The sequence below is a fragment of the Thermobia domestica genome, chromosome 7, assembly GCF_964235325.1.
Source record: "Thermobia domestica chromosome 7, izTheDome1.hap1.1, whole genome shotgun sequence".
Classification (NCBI taxonomy): domain Eukaryota; kingdom Metazoa; phylum Arthropoda; class Insecta; order Zygentoma; family Lepismatidae; genus Thermobia; species Thermobia domestica.
The window spans coordinates 95,507,478-95,534,791 of NC_137460.1; the positions used below are offsets into that span (position 1 = coordinate 95,507,478).

General features: G+C 34.9%; 1 protein-coding gene across 4 annotated transcripts in view; it reads right to left on the reverse strand.

The window, feature by feature from the left end:
* The window catches only part of LOC145690292 (chondroitin proteoglycan 2-like), an 80,855-nt gene that overhangs the window by 19,950 nt on the left and 33,591 nt on the right, over window positions 1-27,314 (reverse strand). For 2 of the 4 annotated variants that reach the window (XM_081765065.1, XM_081765063.1), the window contains exons 5-9: window positions 14,727-14,888; window positions 9,270-9,431; window positions 7,324-7,485; window positions 3,428-3,589; window positions 1,070-1,231 (exon numbers count right to left, since the gene is read on the reverse strand). In XM_081765065.1, the coding sequence (XP_081621191.1) occupies window positions 1,070-1,231; window positions 3,428-3,589; window positions 7,324-7,485; window positions 9,270-9,431; window positions 14,727-14,888 (810 nt within the window). Of the gene's footprint in view, window positions 1-1,069; window positions 1,232-3,427; window positions 3,590-7,323; window positions 7,486-9,269; window positions 9,432-14,726; window positions 14,889-16,924; window positions 20,202-27,314 lie in introns of those variants that run through there. The other 2 variants (XM_081765064.1, XR_014132189.1) reach the window with 2 other exon arrangements.

A 27,314-nucleotide genomic window follows, 5' to 3' on the forward strand; every position in this document is an offset into this window, starting at 1 on the left:
CAACCTTTTTTTTTCCCTTCACTAGAACGAGGAAAAAAAAATAAATTGAATTCCGAGGTGAGCTTAATGAACAGATTCTGATATCGTGTGAATGATATATTTAACTATGCTATCAGGCCTTATTTGCATATTGTTAAACTAAACAGAACAACACACTGAGCAAGGCTATCTGATGAAAAAAAAATATATATAAACATAATCATGTAAGAGTTTCAACAGGATAGGGTGGATAGAAGCAGAGAACAGAACATTGGTGAAAAAATGGATAAAGCCAGGAAAATCACGAAGGCGGGAAATAAGAATGGAGGATTTGCTATAAAATATAGAATGGGAGAGGATTTTACTTAAAGAAGAAGAAAGGAAAAGGAAGAAGAAAGAAAGAGAAGAGATAACAAGGGAACATAAACAAAGATAATTAAAGGACAAAAATATATCTAGCAAAAATATATGTTTTTAGTTGGATGAATGTGCTGCTGAACAAGTGAAAGTGGAAAGCACAAGTGTTATTTTTTAAAGAAGAGACGGAGTCTAATAAAAAGTTGATTCCCGGAAGGACCAACCCCAAGTAAACAATTCTCAAGTAGCCAGACGGAATGAAAGTCTGTTGAAGACACAGCTAGTGTGCTGAAACTGTTATGTGATTGTGTTTTTATACATTTTTATCACATAGACTTGCTCAGTGTGTTGTTGTGTTTAGTTTGATATATTTACCGTCATAACCAGAAAGAAACAGAAGCAAACTACCCACATTTATTTCATTCATTATAGGTAGCCATGCATCTACATGAACGATCACATTGGATGATAAACTTTTATTTATTTTTTCTTATAATCCCAGCCATATATAGCGTATCTAATCAAGATGAACTTTTGCATTTATCATTTTTTCCCTTCAGAATTCTCGGGTGCTTCTGAGGAAAATATGGAACTCAGATATTATTTCTTCATGTGATAGTCAGAGAGCATGCCAGGAAAGACTAGTAACGACATTTACAGTAAGTTCAGTTCAAATTTCTGTGAATAAACCAGTTAGTTACCCAATGAATATTCACTTCTAATTAACACTTACCTGTGGTTTACAAGCAGTATTTACTGGTTGATCACAATGTTTCAAAAGCTGGTTCCAATGTAAACTACCAGGGCAGTGTCGTACCTCAGGATAATTATTTCTACACTTCACATATTGGTTGCATGTGCCAGGGAGAGGAAAGTAACCATCTTGTCCATTGCACTGAAAATAAAGCCACATAATTATACAATAAAAGTTCAAGAATTAAAAACTTAGGACATTACGTTGTTTCAAGTCGATAAAACAAGACAAAATATAAATTCAAAGAATTTTGAACCATAGTTAATAACAGGAAAAAATAATCAGGAATTAACGAGTCAAAACCTTATAGTGTATTTGTGCTGCTGAACAATTTTTATACATTTTTATCACATAGCCTTGCTCAGTATGTTGTTGTGTTTAGTTTGATATATTTACCGTCATAATAACCAGAAAGAAACAGAAGCAAACTACTCACATTTATTTCATTCATTATAGGTAGCCATGCATCTACATGAACGATCACATTGGATGACAGACTTTTATTTTATTTTTTTTTTTTCCCTTATAATACCAGCCATATATAGTGTATCTAATCAAGACTGCAAATTGACTGTCTATTCTTGTGCCTGCAGATAATTCCAATTAACACAATTCCAAGTGTTAAATGGGAGATACAAAATATGAACCAGCATGTAACCTATCTGAAGTGTGAAGTAAATAGATCCGAAGTTTTATCGCAAATCAAACAGAAACTATTAAGAAAGAAGGAAACATGATTTGAGATTTGAGATTCCTGAATGTTACTATTTTTGACTATACTTGTTGATGGATGCTTCTGTTAGTAGCCTACCGTACTCATTAAGCCAGATCTTCCTGAACTACCATAAGTTGCATATATTATTGAAATCTATATCTATATCTATCTCTATCTCTCTCTCTCTCTCTCTCTCTCTCTCTCTCTCTCTCTCTCCATATATATATATATATATATAAATGAAAGTGACTATGATTGTGACCTCATACCTCTTGAACCACCCGACCGATCTCGATCAAATTTTCAACATAGATGAGGTTCGAACCTGGGATAGTTTTTATCATTTCACTTTGAAGATATAACTTACGGGAGGGGAAGGAGGCAAAGATATTTAAAAATGACCGAAAATGACCAATATTTAGTATCGATTCCATAGTTTCGGGGTCGCTTAGACAAACAGTGACACTTCCAATTCCGTTTAAATCCCAATTCCTCCCCCCTCTTTATGTCCAAAATGAAACACATTATTTCCGTGCGAAGAACAGGTATTCTGCTACATTGCTGAATATTTGAAGGTAAGTTTGAATATTTTGTTAATGTTTAAACGGCAGTCACATATTCCTCAATATTAATTACACGTCTTATACTTAGAATGAAATATTCATGTTAGAATATGTTATTCAAAGCAAGGGTATATAACTTTTAGAACAATATTCTTATCATAATTCAAGATTACAGTATACAAATAATAGAGAGAATTTAAGACACGCACATGCATACTATATTTTACGACATAATGGAAGAATTACAATTGTCTTGCATCATTTCTATTGTCCCCACTTCTGTCCCTTGATGATTGTCTGTACTGTCCAAAAATTTGATATACGATGTCGATACTTTTTTGTGTATACAATACCCAAGGTATCCAACTGATCATAATTTCTTACACATATATATTTTATGTACCAGTCGTGCGATTTCATTTATTTATAATTTTGAATATACTTCCTTAGATTTGTCTATGTCTATATCTACAAATCTATATCTATATATCTATCTATATCAACAGCTATGTAGTATCTCTCTCTCTCTCTCTCTCTCTCTCTCTCTCTCTCTATATATATATATATATATATATATATATATATATATATATATATATACTTGTTTCTATGTCCATTTGATCAATATGTTTAGAGAATTGATGATTTTATTGTCATTAACTCTGTATACGGACAATAGACAAAGTCAAATAGTTATATAAGCTTTTTTTTTTTTTTTTTTTTACCTATACCAATATAATTTTATCTTCCTCAAACTCCTTAACACTATAATAGGGTACAGCAACTAACCAATCATACACTTTATTTTTAAATTGAGGAATAGGTAAATTTTGCGTGTGTATTGGTAACCTCTTCATAAATTTTTAATAATAGACCTATGTATCACTTATGATTTTTTCTAAGTGTTAAAGATTAGTCCAATATTCATTGAAAGAATATTTTATCAAAATATTCCGACTATTTAATTAGTGTTGTAGATATCTTAAAACCTTACAAGCGTTTGAATACTTACGTTTCACACGATTTGAATTCTTAAAATTCAGAATACAGAAAACTTACATTGATTTGACAGCCTGCATTCTTAGGCCAATCGCACTGTCTATGTACCGGGTTGAAGTGTAGTCCCTTAGGGCATGATTTCAGCGAAGAAACACCGTTAGTGCAAATCATATAAAAGCTACAAAGTCCAGGAAGTGGAAATATACCATCGCGTTTTGGACACTGTAAAAATTAAAAAAAAAGAACATTTTAGAGGAAAAGGAAAATTGTATTATTGCCAAGCTAAGCAATTGCATATATATATACAGGGTGTTTCAAAACAATACCGACAACGTTTGGGAGGTGATTCCTCACACCAAGATAAGACAAAAAGTATAGACCAACTTGGGTGCACAAATGCTTCCTTTCGGAGTTAAAGGCTGCCGGAAACATGAAAAAATGAACTTCAAAGGTCCATAACTCTAAAACTATGGGACCTATCGTAGTCGGGTCAAGACTTCACTTAGGATCTACTACGTGCTCTATCCAAATATCCATGGTTCAGAATCCTGTGGTATTTCAGTAACAATTTTTATAGAAGTAGTTTGTGAGTACTTCAAGTTATATGCCCGTAGCCAAACTCCCTCTACAAAAATTGTTGCGTGAGTACCTTAGGATTCTGAAACATGTATTTTTGGATAGCGCACATACTAGTTCCTAAGTGGTCTTGACCTGACTGCAGTAGGTCCTATAGTTTTGGTGCTATGGACCTCTAAAGTTCATTTTTTCATGTTTTTGGCAGCCTATAACTCCGAAAGAAAGCATTTGTGCACCCAGGTTGGTCTATAGCTTTTGTGTTATCTTAGGTCTCATTTGCTAAAAGAGGAACAAACAAATACATATACACAAATTGTACAGATTGACTTTCCTTGGAACATGATATATCTCAACTTACATAGGTGTTAATAGATGGAGTTAGTATCAACGTCGCCCAACAGAACAAATGGAAGTTACAGAGGTAACAATATAGCAACTAGCTTGGAGTTATCTGATTGGCTAATCGTCTGTTTCAATGTTTTTCATTGGTTATTTCATTCTCAGTTGAAGAATGAATTATTCGTACAATTTCCATTTACTCTGTTGTCCACTGGCTTTAACTGCCATCTGGCAAGCTAGAAGTAACTCCTTATGATTCGTATGCAATACTAATGGTTCGAAGTTTATCTAAGATATTATCATATTCTCAATATTTTTGTTGGCCCTAGGACTTGAAGAAGGCTGCGGAAGATATACCATTATTTTATTTATATTTTATTATACTTTATTTTAACTTGTAGAATAGTTTTTGTGGCCCACGAGCACTTTATCTATATGTAAGAAATAAATCCCAAAACGGGAATACAGAATGAATTACTGTACAAGAATGAAATAGAGAAAGGATAATCATATACATTAAAAAAAAAACAACCTAAGTGCTTTCGCTAAAATGATTTATTAGATAGAACAGAAACAGAAGTAAGGACAAGGACAAAAATCAGAAGGCCGAATTATTCAGGTAGGCACCATGTAGACATTACCACTTTCTAGTAATATATACAGAGTGGGAACAAAGTTGCTTTCTCCAAAACAAGTATTTCTTCACATATTGGGTAAAGAGATTTTATGTCCACCCTGTATATACTCAGGGCGTCCAGTGAGAAAGTAAAAACATTTTGGAAGGTGATAATGGGGGCCAGTCTAAGCAACAAAGCTTATATAAATTTACGATCTATTTCCCTTGGTTTTCGAAATAGAACGGACAGCTTTCGAGCACCCAAACATGCTGAGTTGCAATTAAGGAATTATAGTACAACCTGTAATTTTTCTTATCGATAAAAATGATACCTCATTTGAAAGGTTATACAGTAATATTTCAGACGGTGTACCGATTATTAAGTAATGCAGAGGAAAATTTTAATAACAGAGGGAGGGAGGTAACTGAAGAAAATTTTAATAACTTCCCTCTGAAATTCCCCTGTTTTACCTCAAACGTTTTAATTAGATAAGATGTGCTTCGAAGCAAGAACCGAAATGCACTTCGTCATATCAGTTCTGTTTACAAAACCGGATAATTTTGATTTGTTTCTAGAAGAGAATCGAAATGTTTTTTGGCATCAAAATTTTCAAATATCCCATACTCAAGATTGTTACAAGCTCTGAATGTAGTTGAGCAACTCTATAGTAATTCGAGGAAGCCACTTATTATGGTTTGTGTTATACATGTAAGCCCCATTATCTCCTATTTCCTATAATTTCGCTTCTATTTCAACATCGATTTTGGATCCACAAGGAGAACTGATTTTTCTAGAAAATCAATTTTGGTTTCGCGCCCAGAACCGCTTTTATCGTATGATTGATTTACAGGTACCAAGTCCGATTTTTTTTTTTTTAATTTGAAAAATGTCTTCCGTTCACGAAAAGATAAGTACGCTATCTCCTAGACTAATTGACTCAGTGGCTGAGCACCAAACGTTTTGTGTTAGGGATCCCTGAATCGATCCCCGTTCATGTGAGGTTGTGCTGGACAGCACAGTGCCCGTTCCGACTGAAGGTCATATGGTTCGTATCCCACATTAAGCTGTAGATACATGTCTCATACGCACGGGTGTCTCTGGCGGGGGGGGGGGGGGGACACAGGGGCACGTGTCCCTCCCCAATATTTTGTTTAAGAAGATATTAAGACATTGTTGGAAAATAAATTATTTTCCGAATGGCATGTAGAAAGTATGGAAGAAGGAAAACAAGGAAATTAGGGAAAGAATAAATTAATGGATAGTATTAAGAGTATAATTCCTATGTCAAGGTGAAGGAGTTACCTTAAAAACATATGGTATGTAAACTTAAATTTGTAGCAATAATGGAAGAAAATTATGGTTAAGTGACTTCATCACTACTGCACTAAACCTATGTGCAAGGATCTAAAACTCACATTTTCGATTCCAAAAAATATATCTGGTACGTACAGAAAGCATTGGCTGGTGGATGTTTCACTTTATTTTCATGGAAATAAGTATCCCTCTCTTACTTACCTTTGATCTATTTGCACTTTAAAGTTCCCTCTTACAGAAACTTTAAAAAATGCAATTCTCTCCTTCATTATAATTTTTATAAGTCAATATAAAAAATAATCATTGTAAATTCCATATGCAACTCTACTTTGAAACTCATCGGAAACAAATGAACAAAAATATTGGCGGAAATACGTCATGTTTAATCTATCGATTGTATTGGTAAATGTAGTATGAGGATCCAGTTAGCTCATAATTCAAATAAATCACCATTTACTCATAATTTTGACATAAATTCAGTTGGGTTTTAGTAGCATTCTAGTCGTCCCCCCAATTTTAACTTGCCAGAGACGCCCATGCTCATACGGCCTCGCGGTTTTTTTTTTTGCTAGCCGGAGGCTAGCACCCTGTTAGAGAGCTACACCCTCTTTGAGGGGGAAGAGTTATTGAGGATTGATGGATAGAGGGTTAATAGGCAGTGATTTTATTTATTTATTTATCAGCGAATATCTGGACATTATGACCTTTGCGATCATAATCATAAATTCCTCGCTACTGAAATATACAGTGATCTTAAACTCAGCCAGTCAACACCGTGCCTGTGAGTTTTCTCGAGGTTCTCTCGTTTCTTCCCACATTATCATACCACTACCAATTATTTCATAATCTATCACTTTCATTAATCATCCATTTTCTTTATTCTACAGGACATAGATGTAGAATATAAACTTGAAATTTCAATGATAAAAAAAAAAAAAAAAACTTCATTGACTTAAACACGGAAGTTACATAAAAATAGGCTAAATCTGTTCAGTAATTTTCACATGATAAGGGGACAAGTATAATGCAATGACATTCATTTTTTTTTACTTATAGAGATTTATTTAATCTCTAATATTTATTTAATCTCCAAGTTTCCTTTAAACTTACCTCATGGGCACAAATTACGTTATTAGGACTATCACAATTATCCATCAGGTAATTAAAATACAGTCCGGATGGACATTTTCTGGCATAAGCAATTCCTTTGCGACAGTCCATGTACATTCTACAGTTTCCTATCAGTGGGAACCTACCGTATCTTCGTGGGCACTGAAAGAAAATACAGGTCAAGCGAATTATATTTAATTTTCAGTTATTTGCTGAGAAACCAAAATTTTGAACAGTTTTATCTATATCTATTTAACACTTTCCGGACATACCAACGAACTATGCCCGTCGTAGGACGTACGATGGACATAGCTCGCCCGCCCTTTGCTTTTCATTGTTATTCCGAATGAACTATGGGCTATATTCGCAGCGTATCTCCTGTGCACATTTATTGGGACAATTTTGTTCAAATTTGAGCCTCTAGTACCTACATTAGCAAATGTCCCTAAGTGTAATTGTGGGAAATATTTTGCGTTCTTTTTTCTGCATCTTTCGTATAGAATTCATCTGAACTCAACATCTTGCAAAAGTTTGAACGTTATATATGGGTACCCGCAACCCCTAGTTCTTCCACCCAAGGTCAAACATCTAAATATCGCCGAAACATATGTTTGATAATTTTAGATTAAAAGCCCTAAACACCCAGTTTCATGTAACCAACGTTAAGGGATTCATAGAAAATATATATAATCAGGGGCGTACGCAGGGGATGGGTTCCCCCTCTGAGTTTTTTGCTAATCTGTCTAATTTTAAAGTTAATATTTACAAATTTCAATATATATCTCATATTGAATTTGAACTTCTCGAGATAGTTTGATCCCTGCCGAATTGGTCTAAATGGAGTAGTTGGACGAAGAATGTTAAGGAAAAAGACAGTAGTTCTTCAGTAGCTAAGTTGGCGGAAATCATAGTGATTGATACGGCTCATATAACTAACTCTATGGCCTATGGAACCCATGGAACCCGGAGTTTCCATGCCGCGTTCACAAAAGCTCCATGTTGACTTTTGTCCTTAGCCAACTGGCAGTGACGGGGGACTTAAACCCCCAGGTTTTTTTTTTTTTTTTTTTTTAGGAAAGGGTCTGCGGTGGCTCAGTGGTAGAGCGTTCAGCTATGGTGCATGGCGTCCTTGGTTCTATCCCAGCTCGTACTAAGTGAAATTTGTGGTGAACAAACATCGTGTGCGTGGATTTTCTCGGGGTCCTCTCGTTTCCTCCCACTTTCTCCATTTCACCATTTCCTTCGTTTTTCATCATCATCGTCTCCTTTAGCCTAGCCGACATATACGTGGGACATAAAACTTAAAGATAAAGGTAAATTTTTGAGTGACGAAAATAATTTAACCTATCACTTATATATTTTTAAAAGTTTATAGTACACTCATAATATACCTATCATAGTCTGCGTTCTGCCCCCCCCCCCCCCTTAGTTTTTTCCTTCTAGATCGGCCTCTGTCAAGTGGATCCAGTTTCCACTTTGTAGGCCTATTCCTGTTTCCCCGAGATCAATCTTAATATTGTCTTCCCATCTGAGCCTAATGGTCATTTTCCGAATGGATTTCCACTTAAAACTTTGAAAGTGATCCTAATTATTTTCTTCCATTCTGGCTACATGACCTACCCACCTGAGCCTTAGACCTGATGGCCCTAACATAAGAACGCCTCATATATAAGATTAAAAAAAAAAAACAAAAAAAACAAAAAAAAAAAAAAAAAACAGAACTCTTCTATCATGAAAGGAGAAATAATGCGATGCTGTTTTGTCGCGGAAATGGCTCATTTTGGTAATATATTTATGATATAGATGTAATTTTCCGTTTGTATCGCGTATCTATGATTTTCAATGCGATACCACTTAAATAAAACGCTGCTACATAGATATGCATACATAATATATAATAAGATATAAAATAAAGGTTTTATGTTGTAAAATATAAAATAAATTACCTTGAATTCACATTGAGCAGCATCCGGGGTTTGACAGTTCCTAGTGGCTGGACTGAAATGTAATCCCTGGGGACACCACTTCAGAACAGGTATTCCCTTTTCACAAAGTGTATACGTTGAACAGTCTCCGGGAACAGGAAAAGCTCCATCTTCTTCCAGACACTGAAATTAAATGATTTTTTTTTTTTTTTTTTTTTTTTTTTTTTTTTTGCGGTGCTATTTTGAGGGACTTGGAGTAATATTAACATGGATCACCACCCAGAAGTCAGTACATATTTTAGTTTATTCCCTTACCTACTGCACAACGAAACGCTAGATATTATAAATATTACATTATAAAATAATGTTTCAGCCACAGCACAATATACTGATCATTTGATTATGTATTCTGATATCGAAAAAGATAACAAATAAAAGAAAAACTTGATTCGTTTTATAATGAGCACACAAGATGGCACTTGTTCTTAGATCTTACTAGATTTGTGCTTAGTTTTTGAAGTGTTTATTTGTACTGTACCTGTAAGGTATTTTAAAGTAACGATTTCGTTATGAAATAGGTATATTGTTTGACCGTTTTTCGTGTTGTGTTTCACATTTTATTAAAATATTACTTTACAATATACTTAAGGAAATAGATTTTGAGCAGAAACTTGCGCAGAACGCCATAATGCGTCGTCTAATGTGGCTGTGGCAGTCATAGTAAGGAAGTTCCTTGTTTGTAGCGGTACAGCTGGAGAAGCGGAACTTAGCTGTGGATTTTGGTAAGAGTGTACAACTAATTTCACATATTGAAGAGTTGCCCTGTTGATATATACTTACCATATCACAGACATTTGAAAATTACGTTGAACAATAGACAGAATGCTACTGCATACCTTGAATTCAGATTATCAATCGTTTATCGATATATATATATATATATATATATATATATATATATATATATATATATATATATATATGTGTGTGTGTATATGTATGTCATGTATGTATATATATATGATGTTTGAAAGGAACTTGTTTTGCAAATATGTTTCTTGCTTCTATTCTTTTTACTTTCTCCTTCACTTTTTTTTTACAAGAAAAATACACAGAAATGCACCCACCCAACAATGAGTGCAAATTACGCTAGTTTAAACAGGGTTTTACGTTTTATCGAAATAATCCCTTTTTCCCTTTTAGGTAAATTTTCCTACGAAATTTCCCTAGATTAGGTAAATTTCCCTCAAGCTACAAACATTGTAAAGTGATTCGAGGAAGAGTTAATGGGATTGAATATATCGAATATTAAGGAATAAGAAAACTAAAGTATATTGTTATCAGTATATATTCATCGGACTGATTAGCCCTGTGAATAAAAATCTTATGTTAGCTCTGTCACTTTGCTTGCGCGTACCCGTCCTGGCTCATGTATTATTTGTTATGACTGTATGAGAATACAATCAAGGCTGTGTATTGCATACATACCAGCAAAACTTAAATAATATAAAATTAAATTAAACATTCGTGAGTCATCAAATACACTACACTGGCTTTGCTGAGTAGTGTATCTGTAGACTTAGGAACATATAGCCCTATAGGCCTACCGGTATTACATTTTAAATTACCAATGATATTATGTAGGCTACCATCTCCTGAGCATAATGTAAACTTATAAACCCTCGGTATTAGTAGTCGAAAAAATTCCCAAGCATTACCGAGATGATCTTGCAGACTGCAATGAGATTAACGCGCACTTTGGTGAAATTTGTAATGATAGAAATATCGACAAGAATGCAGTTCAAAACCGCCTAACTGTATATAATAATACTAAATTCTGTTCAAGTATGAATTCATTCGAACTCCGTAATATAAGCAATTTTGATGTTCAGAATGCTATTAAAAATTTAAATTCGAATGCAGCTGGACACGAAGGCATTACAGGAAAGATGCTTAGACTTGTTTTACCACACATTATATCACCATTAACACATATAATAAATTATTCCATAACTATATGCTCCTTTCTATTATCCTGGAAAGAACCTTTTGTAATGCCTATAGCGAAAAAGCAAAATGTATCATCTCTAAACGACCTTAGGCCTATTAGCCTATTACCAATATTGTCCAAAGTTATGGAGAAACTTGTGCATAACCAGCTCAATGACTACGTCATTAATAATAATATCTTACCCCTACACCAATCAGGCTTTCGCAATTCACATAGCACTGCTACAGCCCTACTTCATATCACTGACGACATTTTTCGAGCATTAGATAACAACCAGATATCATTTCTGGTATTATTAGATCTTACTAAAGCATTTGATTCAGTTCATCACGACTTACTCCTAGCTAAAATAAAATACTATAACTTTTCCACCAACACGATCCAGTGGTTCAGATCATATCTTTCAGATAGGCAACAAAGAGTGGTACTAAGAGATCTTAAACTTGCAGTATCAAACCGAATCAGTCTTCAAAGAGGAGTGCCACAGAGATCAATACTAGGACCTCTGCTATTTTGTCTATATACAGCAGACGCACCAAAGCAACACTCTAGAATACATCTGTACGCGGATGATACACAACTCTGCTTAGCCACGTCTCCAGAGCACGCCTTACAAACTGCAGTCCTTATCAATGAGGACTTAGAAATATTTAGTGATTGGTGCTTGTCCAATTCCTTGAAAATAAACGCAAGTAAATGCATATTGACAGTCATGGGAACAAGAGAAAATCTTAGGAAATTGGAAACTGGACAAATTAATATTTCCATTCGAGACACGCCGTTAGATTACTCACCTTCTGTAAAAAAAAAAAATTCGGATTAATACTAGATGGTGAGTTAAACTGGAAGCGACATATATCTACTGTATCTAATAAATCAATATCAATTCTGCGATTATTATATAAATATAATGATTTTCTAAATCAGAACACAAAACTGTATTTAGTGAACACGCTTATTTTTCCACTGTTCGACTATTGTGATTCTGTATATGGACCAGCCATTACTAAATCCTTAGCAATATCAATCCAAAAAGTTCAAAATGCCTGCATGGGATTTATCTATAACACGCGAAAATGTGAACATATACTGCCCTTACTAAATCAAAATAACATTCTAACAATGTCAATGCGTTTGTTGCATCTGTACTGCCAGATACATAAGGTCATATACAATAATGACCCCCTTTATCTTAAAAGTAAGCTGACGTTCCGAAATGAAATCCATCCATACGAAATAAAACGTTCCCGTACATTTGACATCCCGCGGTATACATTAACAAAAGCAGCGAAATCATTCTCTATTTCAGCTGTGAGAGCCTGGAATTCATTACCTTCCGATATCATCGAGTGCAAAGGATTCTTGACCCTTCAAACGTATGGTAAAGGATCATCTTTTACATCAACAGAAATTTAGCTTGAACACCTACGCCTTAGACTGCAGCAAGTAAACCAATTTTGTATGCGTATTGTAGTATAGAGGACAAGTATTAGGCCTATTGTATCTGAACAACTATTATATTCTTACTTCATATTGGTTTTCTTCAATATATATATATATATATATATATATATATATATATATATATATATATATATATATATATATATATATATATATATTAGTTTTAGTTAACTAAACGATATATGTTTATTGTCGTTATATATGTACGTGTATAATATCTTTATATATATTCCCATGTGACATTCCTGATTGTACTTTTGTTAGGTTAGGTGGTAGAGCAGCCTATGGCTGAACCTCGCCTCATGAATAAAGGCATTTTCAATTCAATTCAAAAGCAAACATATATTAATATAGTTAACTGTCCAAAAGTTAGAGTAACCTAATGTGGCTCCGAATTCTACAAGAAGGAAATCACAACGGTAGTGGCTACGAAATCAACTTCAAACTTCCTTCTCCAGACTTTAGGGCATTCAGTGATTTTTAATTTTAAAGGAATTCTTTAAAATTCTAATGGAGACAAAAAATATAGGTAAAATAAGAATGAGCATATTACATAATCATATACAGAGCATATGCCTTACATACGGAATTATTGAACTTAATTTTAAATATTTTAGTCAGCACAAAGAATTCAGCTACTCAAGAAGCGGAAAACTATCGATGTCCAACACTTCTCAATTTCTTTCTTTCTTTTGAATTTCAGTCGATTCTGTAAAACTCATTCGGTAGCATATCGAGCAACGTACAGTACATACTTATTAACAATGTAATTTGAAACGGATGCAAAAACTAAGTAACGATTAAAATATAATTAGTTTCATTCCTCGTATACTATCAATAACTTCTAAAATAGGGATACGATATTATTTCCATGATACATTCAAATGATGACTCAATTTGGATCGATTGTAAAACAAATGAGTAACTCATTCGAGCATTCATTTTTAGCACCATGATATTGACGTACTATTTAACGTAGATTCTGAATTACACGTGCTTCTACCGGAAATTAAACCCTCGTATCCCCATGCGACGAAGGTGCATTTGCTAACTATATACTCAGGTAGAAGCTACAAAATATACGCGAAGTTCTACAAGTCTAGCAGGAACCAAATTTATCGAACCTCCTGGAGTGTTTCCAGCCTTAAACCTATTGTATGACTTGATAATTGAATATTTTCTGCTTATTCCTATGTTGTGATTATTTACTCGAATTACAGATGTAGCACTCACACATTTGTAGCTTCGCATGCTTGCTTTCACAGTAAGATTTTAAACGTAAATGAATTTAAATTGTCATATAAACTATTAGAATATTAATGTAATGCTTGCAGAAAAAATATGCATATGTATACATTAGGTGCAAGTAAATACTGAAATTGTAAAATGCACTAAGTAAGTATTTTGTCTCTCCCGTCACAATAATTTGTATATGAGCGTTGCAAAGTCCCTCTTGTCTTTGAAACAATATACGTCAGTTTTTCTTCTGCAAGAAGCAGATAATCCCTCCAAGTTTATAGTGTGGGTTGCGCGTCATCACACAACTGATAAACTCCGTCTTACTTCCTTCTCCCCTCCGCCGCAAGAATGCGGTAATACGCGTTTCTTCAGTCACGTTAAAAATGTGATTACGTTGTACGTAATGGCAGGCAGTTAAAGCGTTGTTTTGTGTAGCAGGCGGACGTGAGAAAGAGCCAAGCCAGAACACATGAACAGAGCGTAGCAACAAACACCGTGCCTTACGCTATGTTCCAAATTTCTAATGGTCATCGGTCAGGGTTGTAGATTTCACATTAAAATAACTAAAAAAAATATTCGGTCGATCTTCATTTGAATACAGGAATACATATCTATAATTTCTTTTGTTTTTATTATTCTTTTTTATTAATAGGGAAGGTACGTGCCTTAGCAACTACATTACAGAAACATCCCTGCTCTACGCTATAACTACATTAAATCAAAAACGTTCTTTCTATAAATATAAATCTTTCTTTTACTCTTACCATAGGTCCACAGATGGCATTGGCTGCTGTGTCACACTGCTTTGCAACTACGTTGAATAGAAGACCATTTTCGCAGTGTTTAACGGTGGCGACGTTATTTTGACAAAGAATATACGCCATACAGTTTCCTCTAACAGGAAATATACCATCAGGTCCTGGACACTACATAATAAATAAAATTAATCAAAATTAGGCTACAGCAAATGTCCAAAGTTAGGGTTGACAGCTCTGAAAAATAAAATTAATTACTGTCATCCTCTCATAATCCTCAAAACAGACAAAGAATAACTGCATTTTTATTTTAAACAATGAAATATATAGTTTAGCCTGATAAAAAATATCGGTTAGTTGACAAACCTATCCAACATCAAACCGTGCCACGATTATATATTGGAAGCCCCGAAATTCTCAAATTTACATTCAACAAAAACATTGAAAATAATTTTGAAATGTCTTTGAGAACAGTGATTCTTCCAGATATGTTTTTTTTTTGGGGGGGGGGCTGCCTCTCGGAGGAGACCAATATAATAATAAATAGAGTAGTACCGTGTGAAAATAATGTGTCCCAGGAATATCTTTTTTTTTTTTTTTTTTTTTTAAAGAAACACTGTTTGAAATAACTTTATTAATCTTATTTTAAAGAAATCTCTCCTAATTTTGTCTGGGTATGGCCTTAGTCAATATGATTGGGAAATCGTTGGTTTCCGAACTTTAACCTGATGGGCTAACTTTGTTTAATTGTTGATTATATGCAGAATACGAAATCCTGAAAGGATGGAGGAAGTTCTCCACTTAATACTTTTGGAATAAAATTAACCCATTAATAAGTTATTGGATGTTAAATAATATGACACTATTGTCAAAAGTTTTCAACTTGATTACAGTAATTCACAAATTACAATGCATTTAACTTACAATTAACCGCTGTCCTGCTGGTATGGGAGGACGGATAAAACAAGTTAATTATGATGTGGCAGCTTTGTAAACAAAATAGAAGCGAAAGGCGAAGTAATTATATTTCTTTTTGTTTTGTTTAGGCAGTTATTTTATATATTTTAGTGCAAAGTTTTTCTTCTTTTTTCATTTTTGTCAGATTATAACGAAATGGAAAATTCCGTGCAGATCAAAAATATAGCAGGCGATACTTCTTTAGTTTTTCTAAAGTTTTTTTCCATCACTAGTTTTGTTCTTAGTTTTTAGTTTGCCATCTAGACATTTTTTTTTTTTGGAAGATGCCGAAATAATTGCATACAGAGTGCAAACTAAAATGTCATAAAAACAATTAGTCATGCGGAAAACATGTACCACCTTGGGCATTTATTCCGAAGTTGGTCGTTGCCTGGTTTTCGACAAAAATCGTAATAACAGCTACGAAAACTATTTAGGGCCGCTGTAAAAAGACATAATAGAGTAGGGTAGAGTCGGGTTAGCTTAGGGTAAGGGAAGTTTGGACCCACTTCATTAAAATTAATAGTGTAATTTCTTGTCTCTGCTTAAGGATACCAACGCGAATGTCTTTGTACACTGACAGCCATGTTCAGAATAGAAATACTCGTTACTTCTCACAATCCAACCACGTGGTAACCTTGCGGCGAAGTAGTTTCGTCCACTTGCCAAATAGTTCCATGTTTATAACTGCTTATATAGGCTACATAAAAAAAATAAACTAAATAAATTTCTGCTCTTCTTGCCTTAAGCACACAAACGAGCAATATATCCATTTCTTCCCGGTAAATTTTCAAAATTTTGCTTGAAACGGACGACCAATTTTGGAACTTAACCTCCAACTTGTGCTAGATGATGGTCACTACAACGAAGAATTAGTTTAGTAGGATAGGTTAGGTTAGAAGAGTAGGTTAGGTCAATAGAGTAAGTTTGATTAGTAGAGTAGGGTAGGTTCGGTTAGTAAAGTATGTTTACTCAGGTTAGTAGGGTAGGTTAGGTTAGAGTAGAGTAGATTAGGTTAGGTTAGTGCTTGTATGTTGTATTTAGAGGTACCATAATGACAGGTTTCACAGTGATATGAGTTCCTATAGTACTTTGATTTCACATTAGCAATGCTACTACACTTGTAAACAAGTTCCAGCTTTTGTATAGGAAGTAAAACGATATCACTTCGTTTTAGCCCTGATTCGCTTTACGTATCTTTTAAGTTATTACGTTATTATAGTAAACATATCAACTACTAATTTACTGACCATAAACATGAATTGCATCCAAAAATCTTCGATTTATTCCTCTGTAGTATACGTACAAAATGTCAGCAGCAATCATAGCAAATAATGATCTTGATAATACCAACATGTCCTATCCATCATAAAACAATAATCTTACTCATGACAACGAATCAATAACAACGTTCTTTCTTTTAATTATATCTAAGTTATCTGTTTAATTATTGCGCCTCTGATCAATGTTGATAAAATGGGTACAGATTAATTATAGTATCGCTGTAAATGTCGCCCAGAACGGGAATTCCGTAACAGTATTCACGGAGAAGGAAAGAACCCTGGATATTTTCAGAACACTTACTTTTTGAATAGCCCTCGTACTAATCATTATTACATCAATATAAATATTTTTCTTTTCTCTTCTTTCTCCATATATATATATATCAATTCATTTACAACAACATTTTTCTTTTATTACTAATTACATATCATAAAACGTCGATTCACTACAAATATCATTTATGGGTCTATTCAAAATTATAACTAATTGATGACTTACGCAGAGTTACTAGTTAATTGTTCCTCTTTTACATTGAGCGATAACATCCATATACAAACAACATTATTTATAATTAAGATCGTCATCTTATCAAAACAACAACAAGATCAGAAGGCAATAATTACGTTTAAAAGCTTCAATTTAAGTTCACTGTCATGGATTTCAAGTTAATACAATCGAATCTCTTTTGAACACGTAAGAAAAAAATAAAGATAAACATAACACTCAAAGTTAGTCAATAACAACATGTTCTATCAATAATAAACTAATAATCTTATTCATGACAAGTCCCAAATAAATTATTAGATGAATCTCGGGACGAACGATTACGAGAATCTTCAGCTGATATGGGATTAACCCCAACCATATCAGCGGGTTTTAGTTTAAATTATGATTAACAAATGGGTCAATTAAAGTACATTGAACACCACAATCTTGGTTATTTTCTCTTGACCCATTTCCTGTTTCATTCATTACTTCGGTCCTATTCCGACAGTTCCTGCCATCTCGAGATCTCCAATTGAATCTGTTTTGAGTCACACTGGTATGCATGACATTGTTACTGTAATTACGTCTTCCACGAAAGTTTCTTCCGTTCGTCCAACTGTTCCTCGGATTACCATAATTCGTTCCATTTCTGCCGCTAGAATTGAATCTTCCATTAGCTCCAGTTCCAGTACGTATAACAGATCTTTCACTAATTCCAATGCCAGTATTATTACGTGACCTCTCATCGCTGCGAAGGTTTTCGATATTTTCACTAGTTATATTCAGGTTTCTGACAGGAATTGGATTGGGTGGATTACGATTACTTCCGCTAGGGTTCGGGAATTGATTCTCGAAGTTCTGAACTAAAATTATCAGATGATTGAAGTTTACGCATTGAGCAGACAACAGAATCTGTTGTAATTTATACGGCAATAAAATGCGTACGGAAGCGATTATTCTGGATTCGGGCTGAAACGGATTGACAAGTTTAAGTTCATTATAGGCATTAATCGTAAAATCTGTAAGAGATTTATCGACCCGAGGTGAATAGTGTCGGGTTCGCACCATCGCATCACGGTTAGCTAACAAGAAATCATTTTCGTAATTAGCCAACAGGGCCCGTTTAAATTCTTCGTAGGATTTGACATGATCGCGAATAGCTTTAAACCACAAGGAGCAAGGGGGAAGTAACAGATGTGGTAACAACTTCATAAATTTAGATTGATCCACACCCATAATTTCACACTCTGCTTCAAACTTCTCTAAGAACGAGCTTGCGGTTTCGTCACACTTACCGCTGAATTTAGTCATGGCCTTAATTTCACTGACCTTAACGTTTATTTTACTATGATTATGATTTTGTTGGCGTTGATAATGGTCTGGAACCCTTTCGCTCTCATGTATCTGCCTTCTTCTTTTGCGATCTGGACTTTGGAATCGCCTACTGTGATCTTCCACAACTAAACCATCATCAACAGAACTCTTAGAAGAAAATATCCCGTCAGTTTCTATTAATGGAGTTCTCGGGCGGTGATGCAATGCTTCCTGTTGATGATGCAATATTTCCTGTTGATTGGGAGTACCCAAAGCCTCCTTATACATAAGATCATTGTAGCCACATTCCCTCTCTTGTAACGATCTGATTCCCTCTTGTAAGTTGGATATCAGTATGCTATGTGAATTAACCTGGGCAGTAATATTCACTATCTGATTTTTTTGTTGGGCTGTCGTCGATTCCACCGCTTCAACGGCTTTCTTTATCGACTCTGTTTCTAGAGCTAGTTGATCCTGTCTATCTTGCCATTTGTTACTAAATTGTTGAAACCTAGTATCAAGTTCTCGCGTCATATCATTTGTAATTTTGACGGTAACTTCATTAGCTAATACTTGCAAATTTTCTTTCAAACTGTATTGCAAGCGATCAAAATTTTCTTGCACACCTTGTACTTTATCTGCAAGAGATTTATGCTGCACTAGTATCTGTTCTAACTTATCATCGTACAATTTTTGTTGTTGATCAAATTTCTGTTCTAGCTTTTCATCTTGTTGATCAAATTTCTGTTCTAGCTTTTCTAGCTTTTCATCTTGTTGATCAAATTTCTGTTCTAGCTTTTTATCTTGTTGATCAAATTTCTGTTCTAGCTTTTCATCAAGTAGTCGACTAAACATATCAATAAGGTTAGAATAGGAATGTTCAGACACAGCTGTTGCATTTCCAGATATGGTTTCGTTTGAAACACTGGGTACTTCTTCAATCTCAGAATCCTGCATATTAACAATTCTTTGTATTCTCTTCCCGCTTCTTAAAATAGTGAAACTCATAAAAAGGTATATGTACTTATGCACATAAACTCAGTTCTTACTATTCTTCGGAACTAAATAGTATGGTCCCGTGTCTTCGGCACCAGATAAAACGATATCACTTCGTTTTAGCCCTGATTCGCTTTACGTATCTTTTAAGTTATTACGTTATTATAGTAAACATATCAACTACTAATTTACTGACCATAAACATGAATTGCATCCAAAAATCTTCGATTTATTCCTCTGTAGTATACGTACATAAAATGTCAGCAGCAATCATAGCAAATAATGATCTTGATAATACCAACATGTCCTATCCATCATAAAACAATAATCTTACTCATGACAACGAATCAATAACAACGTTCTTTCTTTTAATTATATCTAAGTTATCTGTTTAATTATTGCGCCTCTGATCAATGTTGATAAAATGGGTACAGATTAATTATAGTATCGCTGTAGAAGACTGGACAAAGCGGATAAATTGAAGTTTGTAGTTATTGTTCAAGAAGTAAGCAGACTATCAACTAAATATCGAAAGGACTACACCTTTAGACATTGCTCTTGCTAAAACAGAAAACATTAAAATTATTGAGGCTACGATTGCAAGTGCATAACACAAATTTCAGACTTTCCAAAATCGCCCGGGCAAATGCTCTATAAGAAGCTAAAACGTTCAGAAGACAGAGGAAATATATATAACACCTTCCACCATAACATACTTCTTTTTAATGTAATACAATTGGAAAATGTCTGTAGCGCAAAGATAATGTTGATTTTTACTATTAGATTCTGTCGATTATCTGTGGATTGTTCGTATCTTGTATCCAGTGTTGGGAAGTAACGTAACGCAAGTAACGCGTTACTTGTAACGCGTTACTTTTTAAGTAACGTTTCTTAGTAACGCTTACATTTTTTCAAAAGTAACTGTAACGGTAACGCGTTACAAATTTTTAAGTAACGTACCTAGTTTGCGTTACTTTTTTCGCGTTACATTTCAGATGAGTAACTACAATATATGTATTTTTTTTCGGAAACAAATGTTTCTTTCCTGTAAGTGAATTTCTCAGAATGAAACAATCGAGCATGAACTACGTATGTCAGTGACCGACAGTCACAGACACACATAGAAACAGATAAGTTCGTAGTGCCACTTGCTGTTTTTTGAAGATGAGGACAGCCTTAGGGAAATCACGTGTACTGATTGCAAGCACCAGAAAGATTTTGTCGTAGATTTTGTCAGCTCCAAATCAATACATTCAGTGAGTGAACTAGGAGTGCAATGATACCGGTGGTCTATTTTACTTTGATTGGTGTTGTTTTTATAAAGATGGAGAACGAAAATATTTTACCGTTCGAACATTTAAAAGAATACTTTTTTCTTTAAAGCTGAGGATGATGGTGGACAGAATTTAAAAGCAAAGTGTCTGAAGTGTCCCGGCAGAAAATATTTATCATCAACTAGGGTGCCATAATTAACGATTTACAATAAGGGGTTAATATGAATAAACTGTGTTCTGATGAGCAGGCGTGCTTTATTACTAGAAAATAGTTCGCTGATGGTATGTAATATTGGAGTTCTTTCAGATCACTTTGCTTATCCTAGAGTCCCGTTGATTAAAGAGTTTGAAATTAGTTTTAAAAAGCATGTATCGATTTTAGAGTTACTGGCAAGTTTTGATTCCTTCCCAGTTCATGTGTTCTTATTTTATTAGTTGTAATGTTTCTCTATAGTCTGTATTTTTAATTTTACATAACAACATTGTTATTATTATATAATTAGTTTAGCAGAATAATAATAAGCAACCATTTTTTCTAACGCATAGGGATGAGCACGAGTCAAGCTAAAACTCTACTCGACTCGAATTCAAATTGAGTTTCGAGTAAAGTCAAAGGTAATAACCTCGAGTCGAGTTCCGAGCCGATTCAGTTTTTCGCGTCGAGTTTCGAGTCCAGTCGAGTTTCATAAATGGCTCGTTCGTTTTAAGTCGTCTTGAAATCATGGCCTGATTACACTGGAAAACGAAAGTCATGAGAAATGTAAGCTAAACAGTAATATGGAATACTTTTAGTGTTGCTCACGAGAGGGGACACTGCTCGCATCTCGTCTCGTCTCGATAGCGAAACCACATGAGATTTTTTATAACAAGCTCAGCTCGGCTCGGCTCAACTGAGAAGATGGCTCGAGCCGGCTCACTTGGGGTGAACGATCGGCTTGAGCTGGCTTGGTAGAGATGAGCCATTTGCTCAGTTCGGCTCAACTGAGCTGAGGGCTGTAGCCGAGCCGGTTGGGAGAGCTGTTGGCTCGGCTCACTTCTCGGTTCGGGTCGATAGTGAATGAGCTGTGAGCCGAGCTGCTCGAGTCCTTGACAATTCTAAACCCGGGCCGAGCAGTTTTGAAGATATTTGGCCAGTGACCTATAACTTTCAACATTGTTTGGCTCGAGCCCGAATACTCAACCTAGACCCTCAACGCAAATTCAGAAGCTCATGAACAATGTCCTTGACTCCTAGACTTCACGACTACCGAGAATGGCAATCAACTAGTTTTTTAGTATTCAACTACAAACCGCCTATCTTTCATTTTTATATACAGTGTTGTTATAAATAATAATAATAATAATAATAATAATAATAATAATAATAATAATAATAATAATAATAATAACAATAATAATAAGTTGTAGGAGTAGTAGTATCATTGATAATAATTATACTGTCTATGTAATATACTTGAAGAATGTACTCGAAACTACAGACCGGATTTGGCTCGAGTCGACTCGAAACTCGACCCCAATTCGAGTTGAGTTGGAGGAAATTTTTCGAGTCGAGTTCTCGGGTCGAGCTCAGAGATGTCTGTTTCTAGTCGAATCGAGTGTCAAAGAAAACTCGCTCGAACTCACTCGTGTCCATCCTTACAAGTAACGCAGTATGGTATTTTATTAATGTTACATTATATAAAAATGTTCATATATCAAGTAGAAATTTGTCCTTGCATTTACATAAAGGGATTCAGAACGTGCAATAATAATAATAATAATAATAATAATAATAATAATAATAATAATAATAATAATAATAATAATAATAATAGCGGTAGTAATAATAGTACGGAAAATTGAAGTAATATTTTTTCACATTTTTAAAGTTTCGGACCTAAAAGTAACGCGTTAGTAACGCGTTACTTCCGAAGTAAAGTAACAGTTACTTTTTGGGGGCAAGTAACGCGTTACTAACTCGTTACATTTTAAGAGAAAGTAAAGTAACTTGTAACGCGTTACATTTTTACAAGTAACTTACCCAACACTGCTTGTATCAACTTGGTATTTCAGTTTAAAGATAACACTGATTTCAATAAGCTATCCTGCACTTTTACTTCGCTATTCATGATGCAGATTACAAAAGACGACTCATCGCCACTGTAGTATTTCTATCCTTTATGTGCCCATGTTTCATAATCGATGCATTGGATTCAGTCATAAAAAGGAGGGTCACCAAATTTCATTGCAGAAACAAAAGTCTTTCTTCTTGTTTTCAGTCGCTTTCTTGTACTTTGCCTGATCAGAATCTTTAAACAATGCTTTCTCCTTAATGCTGTTGCCTCTCCTCGTGAAATGTTTCATGTTCTGAGGTGTTCTAATTAGAGTAGAAGCACGAATCTTTGACTGTTGCTATCTTCTGCTCTTTTGAGTAAACTTACGTTCCTCCGGTTTTGCCAAAAGACTGATGTCCAAAGGTGTGGCTTTTGGTGTATGTCTAGTTGAATCATTAGGAATGCAATGGGAACTAACAGGAGCATTTCTTTCTGGTTGAGAAATTCCAAAATGAGATGAGCTTACTGCTTCCGCAACTGTCGAATTTAAGTTTGCGGATGAAACTGAAGGAGTAGAAAAATCCTTCGAGAGTAGAAGACTGGCACATTCCTTGCTCTGGCCACAAATTTATTGGAAGTTAAGCATTTTCTGATGAAGAATAACGCATTGTTAAGGAGCAAAATCTGTTCTAGCATGTGTTGGGAGTAGAAGGTCAAATAACCACTTTAGTGAATTCAGAAATTACATTTTGATCTGACGCTGATTTCACATAAGTTGGTATAAAGATATTTCAGATGTCATATTGATTAATGATTCGACCAACGATTCGCGTTTGAAAAATATTTAACTTTTGTCAAGGTATTCCTTTAACGAAGAAAGCACAGACAAGCCCAGTGGTTGTAGTTTGAGAGTAAAATGAGGAGGAAAGGATAGGAAAATTATTTTCAGAGGCATATTAAACGGCTGGATAATATTTGTGAGCCTCTAGATGGTCCAGAAGAAGCACCTTTTTCTTATTTGTTGGTCCTACTTTTTCGACAAAAAATTAATCAAGCTTTGAACGCATCGCAGTTTATTCAACTGCTGTCTGTACAAGTCCTGTGTAAGTCAGGGGCAGCACCATCCAAAAGTCTATCGTACATCTTCTTAGTGGTAAATATAAAGTAGAGTGGAATGAATGAACTCGATGCACTACAATGGCATATTACTGTTGTTAATTGACCACGTTCAGTGCTGGATACAATATCTGCTTATTTCTTGCCATTTATGGAAAGAACCTTTGATGATTTATTTGTGGTTGTGAAAATATCTGTTTCATCCATGTTTTTTCTGGTATCTGGTACCTAAAACTTCCTTCTTTGCACAAAGGATATAACTTTCAAAAGCAATTTCTATTTTTGTAAATTTTAAGTAATTTACAAATTAAACAGAAAGCTTTTGGCTTGCCGTTCTAGAGCAGTGAGAAACAAGAAGCAACAGTGAACGGTACGTACCTTTAGGTTTCGAAGTAATCTCCATCATCACCCTTTGTAACTGCTGAGAGTAGAGGTCAGTGGTGATGGTCTGACCAGGTAAAAGGAGCTCGCAATGCACCACTTGCCGACAATTCCACCATACAGAGAGAGTAACCTTTCGTGGGTGCTAAGGTGGTCTTGAGGTGTGAGGAACAGGGTCACGTGGCGACAAGCAATGTCTGACACGCTTAGGAGTATCCTTGAAGGTCCTCGTCATCAGTGAGCATCGATCAAAGATGGGTGTGTTCAGGTGCTGAGTGCGCAAGGACAAACAGGATATCATTCGTTGTTCCTTTTTGGCTGCCGACAATGTGTGTAAAGTACCCACTTGCTTAACTTGTATGACTTTCCTATTCCATGCATGTACAGACTGACTCACTCAGCGGAAACATGGAACCTTTCTGCAAGTTCATCACACGTTAGACCACTGTCTTCGATGTTGCTTTCAGGGCCTCGTCATCAAACACATGTGATCGTCCACTGGGAAGTTCATTTAGAAGACTCACATCCCCCGAACGGAATTTTTGGAACCTATGCCTGACGGTGCGTTCGTTTACGACATTCTCTTCAAATGTCTGGCATATGCGGTTATAACGAAATACTTTAGTTTGTATAATATTTACCTGTACCGTGGGCAAAAAGTGCTCATAAATATGTAATATACTTAGTAGAATGTTCATTTTAAATTAACAGAAAAGAAGAATGTTTTTAATATATGTAAGAGATTATTATGGGATAGTTGTGGCTATGTACATGTTATGTGTTGACCTAGTCAAGTAAATTTATGTATTTTACGGTCTTAAAAGGAATATTTAAGACATATCCAGCAATAAAGGTGAGACTAATAATCTTTGAATATCTGAGTTGATTTTTTTGCATAAAGAAAAGTAATTATCGCTTCGTAACTGATATTTTACAAGACGAACCAGGTTGACGACGCTTTTCTATAGAGTCGTTATAAAAATTTGGTTTACCAAACCCGGGATTTTTGAAAATTCAGTTCCCGAAGAAGGAAAGTAGGGCTGAATTTACTTGGATATTACCATTTATGAATACGAACTTAACCGTATTACGAAGCGGTAAGGTCATCAAAAGAAAAATGGATAGTGAAATAGGGCAACAGGAATCTAATACCAGTAATCCAGGTGAAATTAGTGCAACACCAAGTTTGTCCTCTGAGGATCGACTTTTGTTAGCTGTGCAGCGACAAATTATGCAAATGACGACTGAGATAAAACAAACCATGGAACAGAAGCTCAATGAATCTAACACAAACATGGAACAGAAGTTCTATGAAGCTAACCAGACCATGGAACAGAAGATAGAATTGAAATTCAACGAAGCTAGCAAGCAGTATGAAGAATTAAGTAAACGAATAGAACGGATAGAACTGAAATCAGACGATACGAAACAAACAATCGTCCAGGTGATGAACGACATATCCTCGCAGTTTGACGAGAAGTTAAAAAGGTTAGCCGATGAGTGTCAAGAAAAGCACGATCATCAAAATCATGAAATCTGTGCTGTAAAAAAGGATTTAACGTTAATAGAATCTTCCGTTAAACATCAAAAGATCCAGTTGGCTACTATGCAGGAAGAAATTAAAACGTTACAGGCTAGAGATAACATTTATCGCAATAATCTGGGCAGTGATCGCTTCGAGTTTCCCCAATCACCGGATATAAATACGCCTTCGCCGGAATCTGAGGAGGATATTATATTAGAGGAAAATTGTCCGAAGATCACTGATGAACGAAATATAAATGGTATCATGACACAGCACGCTACGGACCGGAACAATCACACCACAAGAACAAGGAGTGAGAAAAGAAAGGTAAAGTTAAGTGTCAAGATGAGCGAAATCAAAGCCATGAGTAAATTTAGTGGTAAGTGCAATGAAAATGCTAGTTCTTTCTTAGAGAAGTTCCAAGACGAATGCAGTATAATGTCTATCGACCGATCACAATACATGAAATTAATACCCCATGTATTACTCCCACCTTGTTCCTTATGGTTTAAGGCAATACGTGATCACATTAGTACATATGAGGAATTTAAAGCGGCATTGATCGCGAATTACGAAAATGACTTTTTGCTGGCAAACAGAGATGCCACTCTTAGAAATCAACATTTCAATCCTCGATTGCACAAATCTATTGTAGAGTTTGTTGTAAATGTCTATAATGAATTAAAGGTCGTTAATCCCTTGAAATCGGAATCAAGAATAATTGCATCGATTCGCAATTTGCTTCCATTTAAATTACAGCAGATCTTATTTTCCACACAGTGTATGAGTTTCAGTCATTTATTAATGCTTGTACAATGCTACGAAACTCAATACCATGCTATGAATCTAACACAATCAGGAATGGGTAAAAATAAGAATAATTCAGATCATTTGGTCCCTGTTCGGAATTTGAATATCCGAAGTGTGAATAATAATGAACCGAACCTAAGACGAGTATACTCTAGCAATCAAAATGAACAAAATAGACAAGGTTATGTAGGGAATCCGCCTAACCTAATTAATCGTAATAATTCCTATGTTAGACCATATAGTCAAAATAGGTTTAAAAATAGACGAAATGTATGGAGAAATTCCACCAACGCAGCGAACTACGTGGATAGAAGTAATGGAAGGATAAGAGATGGCACTTCACATCAAGATCCAGGTATTGAAGTAATTTCTGTACAAAACAATAATACAGGACATAATCATGATTGTGCTGTACAGTGTA